Raw genomic sequence first — 10,259 nt, 5'->3', positions numbered from 1 at the left:
TGAAGAGCATTGGCCCTGGCCTCATTTCAAATTGGCAGGCGATCGGTGGACACCAAACAGGGGTCCTCGGGCAGCTTGCTGCTCTTGAGCTTCGGAAACATCAGGTGGTTCAGATAGCTGCAGAGACGATCAGCTTTGTGCTCAAAAGGTGGAGGGAACATGACGCGGAGCATCCAAGAAAGGCCTCTGCCAAAGGCTGTCTGGCCTTTATTTCTGGCCCCATTTTTGGGCCTTTTCTGCCCCAGCAACCCCTCATTCACGTCAAGCGGAAAATGGGCCCCCAGTACTGGGACACAATTGTGCTCTGTAACTGAAGTGTAACTTGGCTAAAGATTGCGACTGACGCTGGGATTCACAAAAAAACGGGCAGACACGATGGTGAGGTAGCAGAAATGTCTTTAATTTACCACCTGCTGGTTTGTAATTCTAATACAGAATAGTGTTCATCACTAACTAGATTTTTCAAGCAACGCTTCTCTCTTAAATATTATTTCTATGATACAAATATTACAGTCCTCACCAAGTCTATTAAACAAGAGGAGATTCTTCTGTGGTCATTTGATGAAGATGGGGCTCTCTCTCCCTTTGCACCGCTTCCTCCGAGGCTGGACGACATCTTCATCATCGTCCTCCGAGTCGATGTTAACCTTCGGGCACTCACTGTCCGATTTGGTGGCGGGTGCCAGTGGCGGGAACATCCTGTCCGGAAACAGCGCGGCCAGCTTTGCCTCGAAGATTTGCTCCAAGGTCCGACCAGCGTGAGCCACCTCGGTATCCGGCTGGAAAACAAAATGGAAGCAAATGTGGTTTTAAAACCAAGACTCACCCCCTTCTGCAGTTCGCAGGGCCAGGCACAATCTATGCTACTTCCCGAGGTGATAATCAGCTGAGGGGGGTGGGGGAGGGGGTTCAGATTCTGATAGCGGAGTTCCAATCCATTAACATGGAAGGATTGCAGAAGCTGGGGTCAGTGGTGAAGGAGGCCTTTCGGCCCATCAAGTCTGCTCCGGTCCTTGGAACGAGCACCCTACTTAAGCCCACACCTCCATCCCCATAACCCAGAAACCCCACCTAACCGTTTGTCGTTGGACACCAAGGGCAATTTAGTGTGGCCAATCCACCTAACCTGCACGTCTTTGGACTGTGGGAGGAAACCGGAGCACCCGGAGGAAACCCAGGCAGACACGGGGAGAACGTGCAGACTCCGCACAGGCAGTGACCCAAACCGGGAATCGAACCTGGGATCCTGGAGCTGTGAAGCAACTGTGCTAACCGCTGGGCTACCGTGCCACCCTTAAGAAAAGTTTAGGGAGCATGGTGGCTCAGTGGTTAGCAATGCAGTCTCTCGGCACCGAGGTCCCAGGTTTGACCCTAGCCCTGGGTCACTGTTCACGTGGAGTTTGCACATTCTCCCTGTGTCTGTGTGGATCTCGCCCCATAACCCAAAGATGTGCCGGATAGGTGGATTGAACACGCTAAATTGCCCCTTAATTGGAAAAAAATAATTGGGTACTCTAAATTTATAACAAAAAAGAGAAGTTTGAGAGGAGATTTGACAAGGGCATTCCAATTCACAAGGGGTTTAGCCAGAGTAGACAGAGGGTGAATGTTCCCATTGGTGGAAACATTTATCATCAGAGGACATCAATTTGAAGTGATTGGCAAAAGAATCAAGGGCGACGCAAGGGAACGAACAGCTTTGGACATCGAGTGGTTGGACTTGGAATGCACTGATGGAGAGTGTGGTGGAGGCAAATTTAATTGCGACTTTCAAAAGAGTATTTGGTAATTACCTTCAGATAATTACCTATTTGCAGGGCTATGGGGAGAAGGAAAGGGAGTGGAACTCGCCAAATTGCTCTTCCAGATAGCCTGCAGAGTTGAGTTGCACCTAGCCAATACCTATTATACCCAAATAAATAAGACAGAGATAGATAGGTTCTTGATTAATAAGGGGATCAGGGGTCATGGGGAGAAGGCAGGAGAATGGGGATGAGGAAATATCAGCTATGATTGAATGGCGGAGCAGACTCGATGGGCTGAGTGGCCTAATTCTGCTCCTATGTCTTATGCAGTGACTTTCACCTGAGGAAGGAGCAGTGATCCGAAAGCTAGTGTTTGAAACAAACCTGTTGGACTTTAACCTGGTGTTGTAAGACTTCTTACTGTGCTCAACCCAGTCCAACGCCGGCATCTCCACATTATGCAGTGACATCACAAGAGTTGCTATGGCGCAAAAGGAGGCCATTTGTGTCTGCATCGGCCCTCCAAATGAGCATCGCGACTTAGTGCCATTCCCCTGTCTTTTCCCCTCACCCCCGCACATTGATTACTGGGATAGCATCATCTAAAACCCTCTTGAATGCCTCGATTGAACCTGCCTCCACCACACTTCCACCAGGCTGTGCAATCCAGACCCGAACCACTCGTTTTTTTCTCACATTTACTTCTTTTACAAATCATCTGTTCCCTCCCGTTCTTGATCCTTTTACGAGCGGGAACGGTTTCTCCCTATCTACTCTGTCCAGCCTCCTCATGGTTTTGAGCATCTCTATCAAATCTCCTCATCACCTTCTTCCCTCCAAGGAGAACCGTTCCAACCTCTCGAATCTATCCGTGGAGCTGGTATCTCATCCCTGGAACCATTCTTGTAAACCTCTTCTGCACTCTCTCCAATGCATCCACATCCTTCCTATAGTGTGGCGCCTCGAACTGTATGTACACCCTACTCCAGCTGAGGTCTAACTAGTGTCTTGCAAAGGTTCAGCATAACCTCCTCTGCCCCTATTAATAAAACCCCAGGATGCTATGTGCTTTATAACTGCTCTCTCCATCTGTCCTGCCACCTTCAATGATCTATGCACATCTACACCCAGGTCTCTCTGTTCCTGCACCTCTTTAAGAATTTTTTTCCTGAGGGTCAAATGTCCTTTCCTGTACTTCCAACTATTTTATGATTCTGAGGATATTGTGACAGAGAAGAAAAAGGAGATGGACATCTTGGTGAAAAACCTGCACTGTGGTACAGAACGAGGATTTGTAAAGAGGCGAGTGGATGGAGTGAGGTGAGGTGCTTTGAGTTAAAGGGCATAGAACATACAGTGCAAAAGGAGGCCAATCGGTCCATCGAGCCTGCACCGATCCACATTAAGCCCTCATTTCCACACTATCCCCATAACCCAATAACCCCTCCTAACATTTTTGGACACTAAGGGCAATTTAGCATGGCCAATCCACCTAACCTGCACATCTTTGGACCGCAGCACCTGGAGGAAACCCACGCAGACACGGGGAGAACGTGCAGACTCTGTCATCAGACAGTGACCCAGCGGGGAATCGAACCTGGGACCCTGGTGCTGTGAAGCCACAGTGCTATCCACTTGTGCTACCGTGCTGCCCGAGGTGCTTTGAATTAAAGGGCATCAATTCAGTAGTGGAGGAGCCTGGCTCTGATTAGGTGATAAGGACCACGCCATCAATGCAGTGCATTGGGCAGAACAGTCATTCAGTTGGACAGCTGAGGCTCCAGTCAGAAGCCATCATCCATAAGCCGTAACCAACGCCAATACAATGCCCTCACTGAGTGAACGTTCCGGAAGGAAAGTGGAGATGGTGGGTAAGGTAATTGTTGATCCACTGACAGTGTCCAGGAGGGTAGTAGTGAGCAGAACGGGGAAGAGGTTGGGGAGACGAGCTCCCGGTGGCCGCACTGGATGAGAAGGCAGGCGGGAGGGGGAGGATTGGAGTAAGTGGCTTTGGGAGGAATGAATTGAGAGTGCAAGTCTGAAATGTAGAACTGCTGGATATCAGAAAGGAAGGCAGAATGAAGCACATAATCTAGGCCAAGCCTCTAGTGCAGCGGTGAGGGAACGCCACAATACCAGATATACTGGCCTTTTGGATAAGACAGCAAATGGAGGTCCTGGAGAAGAGATTGATTGAGGGATATTTGGTTTTAGGAGCAGCTTAATACACTGCAGAGTCCCCCCCCCCCCCCCCCCCCCCACACTGTTGTACCTTGCACATCTCAAGTTATCATTCTGAAAGCTACTGCCTTTTAAAAAATATATACTTGCTCACCATTTTTAACAATTCTGTCATGCTAGCCCAGCAGCTGCGTTGCACCCAGCCAATACCTATTGTAGCCGAATAAAAGTACGTTGAGGAACCAATTAGGAAACGGGTTATTTTAAATCTAGTATTGTCAAATGAGAAGGATTAATTAGTAATCCTATCATAAATGACCCTCTGAGGAACAGCAATCATAATATGATATAATTTCAAATTGAGTTTGAGGTTGATATGGTCAAGTCCAAGACTGCAGCCTTCGATTTTAAAAAATGTGAATTTCGCAGGTTTGAGGGCAGTGTTGGATGAAGTAGATTGGGAAATTAGGATCAAAACATATCACGGAAAGTGGAAAAATATCAAGTATTTTGAAGAGAAATTGAATGGGCACTTCAAGGCAATAAACTTAAGGGTACGGGCAACGAATGGGACTGACTGTATTGCCCTGCAAAGAGCCAGCATGATCTTGATGGGTCAAATGGCCTCCTTCTGTATCAAATATGATTTATGACTGATCTGATGGATAAGCAATGGAGAACACTTAAAATAATTTATAATTCTCAGCAAACATGCATTGGCTTAGGGAATAAAACCTTCAAAAGAAAAAGTACTTCAACCGTGAGTAAATTGGAGTGGATTTGTTTATGGTCATGTGTGTACTGAGGTACAGTGAAAAGTAATTTTCTGTGAGCAGCTCAAACAGATCATTAAGTACATGAAAAGAAAAAGAACCTAAAAAGAGAGGTGTCACGAGGTAAAAGCGAGCAGCATAACATTTTGCCAGAAAGAGTAGCAAGGCTGAGGAGTGAAGGGATTTTAGAACCAGCAAAGGAGGGCCAAGAAATGGATTGAAGAATATAACAGGACAAACTAGCCAAACAAATTTTTGAAAGATTATAAGAGCTTGCACAAATACGTAAATAGGAAAAGGTTAGTGGCTCCTACTAACCTTTCCCCACGAGGAAAGCCAGGAGAAAAGAAGAAATGGCAGAGACATTAAACCAATATTTTCTACCCGTCTCCATTATGGAAGACATGTACCAGAAGAAGGGACCAACTATCAAATCAGACCGAGAAACCTGGTGTTTAATATTAGTTTATTACTGGAACAACTAATGGCACCAAAGGCTACCAAGCCTCTTGAAACGGATGGCCTCCATCCCAGGGTTTAAAATAGAGATAGCGGATGCATTGAATTTGACCTTCCAGATTTTCCTTGGTTCTACCATGGTCCCTGTGGATTGGAAAGTAGCAAACGCAGCTGGCTTTTCAAGACTGGACAAAAAAGAGAAAACGGAAGTACAGGACATTTCACAGAAATTTGCATTTATATAACACCTATAACATAATAAAAGGTCACTTGGTACTTCGAAGGAGCTCTAGAAATCAAAACCTGACACACAATCGCCCAAAGGAACGCTCAGACATCAACAGCAGGGAAAATGTTGGACATCCATCATTAGGAGTGTGGCAACAGAGCTTGCGAAAATCCGAACACGATTGGATAGTTTTATGGAAGGGAACTTGTGTTTGTGAAATCTATGAATGGGTTTCTGAGGCTTTAACTCGCACATTGCACAAACGAGTGGGTGTGGTACATTTGAATTTTCAATAAGGCGCCACTGAAGAAGCCAATACACAAGGTTAGGGCCCATGCGATTGGGGGTAATATATCAGCATGGATTGTGGATTGGCTAACAGATGGGAGCCAGATAATATGATGAAAAGGGGTCATTTTCAGCCTGAAGTTGGGTCCAATGAGATGCCTCAAGGATGTCTCAAGTGGACAGCACGGTGGCACAGTAGTTAGCACTGCTGCCTCACAGCGCCAGGGGCCCAGGTTCACATCCAGCCTCGGGTGACTGCCTGTATGGAGTTTTCACTTTCTCCCCGTTTCTGCGTGGGTTTCCTCCGGGTGCTCCGGTGTCCTACCACAGTCCGCGGTACTAATCTGCGGATTAGGTGAATTGGCCATGCTAAATTGTTCCTTAGTGTCCAACGGTAAAGTGGGGTTACAGGTTCACGGGGATAGAGTGGGGGCGTGGGCCTAGGTCAGGTGCTGATTCAAAAGGGCCAGCAGACCTGATGGGCCAAATGGTTTCCTCTGCATTGTAGGGATTCTATGATTAGTGCTTGGGAACCTGATATTGATTTAAAGTTTAGAAGTTTGCTTGTTTGGCAGGAGGGTTGTTTTTAAATGTCTCCGCCATTTCTTCATTTCTCCTGGCTTTCCTCTTGGGGCCTCCCACTAACCTTTTCCTATTTACGTATTTGTGCAAGCTCTTATAATCTTTCACAAATTTGTTTGGCTAGTTTGCCCTGTTATATTCTTCAATCCATTTCTTGGCCCTCTATATCACAAATTGATTGATGCCGAGTCTACTGGGTATACAGGGCACTCGAGGCTGAAATAAATTGTTTTTTAGGCACCGTTAATCCAGGGATGCGCGGTGAGTGCAGGAAAGTGAAATTGAGGTTAAAAATTCAGCCATGATCTTATTGAATTCCCTCGATGGGCTGCATAGCTTATTCTGGCTCCTATTACTTATCTCTCATGCAAATAGATTCCTCCTATTCATTTTTGATCGAGTCATCTGGACTCGAAACGTTAGCTCTTTTCTCTCCCTACAGATGCTGCCAGACCTGCTGAGATTTTCCAGCAGTTTCTCTTTCGTCCTCCTATTCATTTGTCAGTGTCCTCTTTCTCCCATCAAGCAGGCATTCCGAGAAATCGATATTTAAGTAACGCTTTTTGCCAACTTTATATATAAGGGGCTTTTGACCTGTAATGGACTTTGCTTAATTGGAGATAGAGAATGTATAAGTTAGTCGTAAAAAGGGTTTCCTTTCATTTTAAGAATTGTTTAACTGTTAATTGAAAAACTATTTAATGTAATCCTGTGTTAATAATAAAGTTTGTTTTAATATACCATATCCCTATAATGGAATCACTCCTGGAGTGAAGTATCCTTTCCTTACAGTTTTATAAATTATAAAATGTTTGGGAGTCGTGTCCGGTATCCTAACAAACATTGAGGTCTGGTCTGATCAGGGACCTTAACAAGGAAAAAAGCAACCAAACTGACTTCTCACAACGCTCACATTTCGAAAACATTCCCCCTCCCACACCGCTTCCCTTCCCCAACCAAACTATCCAAAACTTTGCCTCTCCCATCCAAACTCCCCCTCCCCCAAGCCATCCCTCACCCACTCAAGCCGTACCTCCCCCAGTTACACAATCCCAAATCATCCTGCCCCCATTCACACCACCCCAAACTCTCCCTTCCCCACATCCCTCAAAACTGCCCCTCCCCCACACCCTTCCAAACAGCCCCTCCCCCACCCCCCTCCAAGCACCCCCTCCCCCACATCCCTCAAAACTACCCCTCCCTTACACCCCTCCAAACATCCCCTCCCCCACACCCCTCCAAACACCCCCTCCCCTCTCCAAACGGCCCCTCCCCCACATTCCTCAAAACTGCCCCTCCCCCACACCCCTCCAAACATCCCCACACCCCTCAAAACTGCCCCTCCCCCACAACCCTCAAAACTGCCCCTCCCCCACACCCCTCCAAACATCCCCTCCAAATTGCCCCTCCCCACATCCCTCCAAACTGCCCCCCCCCACACCCCTCCAAACATCCCCTCCCCCACACCTTCAAACTGCCCCTCCCCCACACCCCTTCAAACTGCCCCTCCCCCTCACCCCTCCAAACTGCCCCTCCCCCACACCCCTCCAAACATTTCCTCCCCCACAACCCTTCAAACTGCCCCTCCCCCACACCCCTTCAAACTGCCCCTCCCTCACATCCCTCCAAACTGCCCCTCCCCCACACCCCTTCAAACTGCCCCTCCCTCCACACCCCTCAAAACTGCCCCTCCCTCCACACCCCGCCCTTCACCATACAGAACCACACACCCCCACTCAACCACCGACACCATCAATAAAAGTGTACAAGCTGCCCTGTTGTTTGCTGTTACCTCATTGAATTCCTCACAATTCTTAAAGATCAGTCTGACATCTGCCACAAACTCCTCGGCTCGCTGGTAGTGTTGTATGTGATCTCTCTGCAGTTTAATCTTCACAGTGCACATGTCCATGGGTTTCTTTATAACCTTGTAGTAGTCAGGAACCTGCCGAAAACAAACAGCCTCCTCAAAATATCAATGGAGTTAAAACAACAAGGCAGAACGAGAGCGGGCAGCAGATAGGTGGCAGCTGAGTGACTGGAGTGTTGGACCAGCAAACCCCAGGGTGAAAATTCAAATCCTGTTGTGTCAAATGGAATTCAAGCAGAGAAGGTCCCCGACCGAAGGGAATCACAGAATCCCTGCAGTGCAGAAGGAGGCCATTCAGCCTATCGAGTCTGCACCGACCCTTCGAAAGGGCACTCTACCTAAGCCCACTCCCCCATCCTATCCCTGGAACCCCACCTAACCTGCACATCTTTGGACTGTGGGAGGAAACCGGAGCGCCCGGAGGAAACCCATGCAGACACGAGGGAGAATGTACAAACTCCGCATAGTTACCCAAGGTTGGAATTGAGCCCGGGTCCCTGGCACTTTGAGGCAGCAGTGCTAACCACTGTGCCACCGTCCCGCCCGCCCACCCCTGCCCAGTCTAACCAACATGGGTCTGGGTTCACACAAGATGCCTAGTGATATTGCCCTGCTTGAAAAAGCTTGGCTAAAAGCCCTGCAGGAGATTCCCCCTTCCCATTGCTGCAGGCAGGGAAATCCTTCTCTTCCATTGTTAAAGGTGGAGAATCCCCCCACCCCCCTCTCTGATCACTAGAGACCTCCACCACCACCTTCCGATTGTCAACGGTGGGGAAACCCCATCTCTTCTGATCATACAGACAGGAACCCTCCAAGCCGCCCTTCAATCCCGCCCCATTGAAATCAGACATGGTTGCTTCATTTAATTCCCAAAGCCAGCCTTCCTCTCAATGTTATCAGTAGTGCCTGCATGTTTGGTAGGCGGCCTGTGATGATCATGTGCTCTGCCTCACTCCCACACTGGGTTCAGAGCTGTAGAAAGGGCCTGTGTGGAACGTGCTACAGGAGAATACCTTGCGGCTGTGAAGTGACTCAGCTCCTTCAGGAGTGGGGGCGGAGAGGGTGTGTTTGTGAAAGGAGTGGAGAGAAGGCGATTGAAGAATAGTGGGGGCAGAAAACAAATACTTACAACTGAAGCGGGAACTGGCTCTTGGAAAGCAACGCTCAGTTCATCACAGTACATAGAGAGCAGCAAATTCTCGCATTTCTGTAAGAAATACACACACACCAGTCACTCTCTCCCACAAAAAAAACCTGCATTTCTGTAGCACCTTTCACAGCACAATGTCAAAGTGCACTGCTGTTGTGGTTATTATTGTAATGTAGGGAATGAGGCAGCCCAATTACACACAGCAACATCCCACAAGCAGAAATGTGATCACAAACAGCTTTTCAATTTCACACACAATGTTGGAGTGGAGTTGGAGTGATGCCAACTCCAATGGACAGGGCAGATGGAGCCTTGATTTAGTGTTTCATCTGACACACGAGACCTCCAATAGATCAACACTTCCTCAAATGGATCAGCCATGATCTGATGGAATGGTGGAGCAGGCTCGAGGAGCCTAAGGGCCTCCCCTCCTGTGCACATTTCAGATGTTGGCCAGTCACTGAATTGGGCCCGCTTGAAGCCGCAAACTTCAGACTGAAGGGCAAGATTGTTACGAACTAAACACTCAGCTATCGCTGCACCGTGCAGCCTCCAGAGGCCGCCCCCACACCCTAGTCCTCCCAAAAGCCAGGCCCTTCATTCTCACAGTCTGCGATGGTAGTCCTGTAACTTGCTGTCAACTCTGTTCCCATATTGTGCTCCCAAGTCTCTGGACTGGAACTTTGTGGTAGTCGGTATTAGGGGTATTACGGTACTCAGGTTGATGCTGTAAGACCATTGGTGTGGGAGGTAACTGAGACAGCAATATCATTGGTGAAGCCTGCCTGCTGGTTCCGCCCAGTAAGGCGGAGTATAAGAGCCTGTGTCTCCCCAGCAGCTGCATTCTGTACCTGCGCTGCTGGGGGAAACTTCTAGTCCAATAAAGCCTTCAATTGTCATCCAATCTCGCTTCTGGAGTCATTGATCGAGCATCAGACTTGAACTCAATTTCTGATTTAAGAAGCCAGAAAGCTACCCACTG

General features: G+C 48.1%; 1 protein-coding gene across 2 annotated transcripts in view; it reads right to left on the bottom strand.

The window, feature by feature from the left end:
- Positions 1-379: 379 nt before the first annotated feature.
- LOC119954677 (transcription intermediary factor 1-alpha-like) overlaps positions 380-10,259 on the bottom strand; it is a 157,616-nt gene continuing 147,736 nt past the window's right edge. For both annotated transcript variants that reach the window (XM_038780099.1, XM_038780100.1), the window contains 3 exons: positions 9,257-9,334; positions 8,050-8,202; positions 380-779 (listed from right to left, as the gene is read on the bottom strand). In XM_038780099.1, the coding sequence (XP_038636027.1) occupies positions 555-779; positions 8,050-8,202; positions 9,257-9,334 (456 nt within the window). In that variant the 3' untranslated portion in view covers positions 380-554. The remainder of the gene's footprint in view (positions 780-8,049; positions 8,203-9,256; positions 9,335-10,259) is intronic.

Source organism: Scyliorhinus canicula, chromosome 20 (genome assembly GCF_902713615.1).
Source record: "Scyliorhinus canicula chromosome 20, sScyCan1.1, whole genome shotgun sequence".
NCBI classification, from domain to species: Eukaryota; Metazoa; Chordata; class Chondrichthyes; order Carcharhiniformes; family Scyliorhinidae; genus Scyliorhinus; species Scyliorhinus canicula.
Note: the sequence above shows the minus strand (reverse complement) of the source record. Positions and strands in the feature narration are given on the sequence as shown.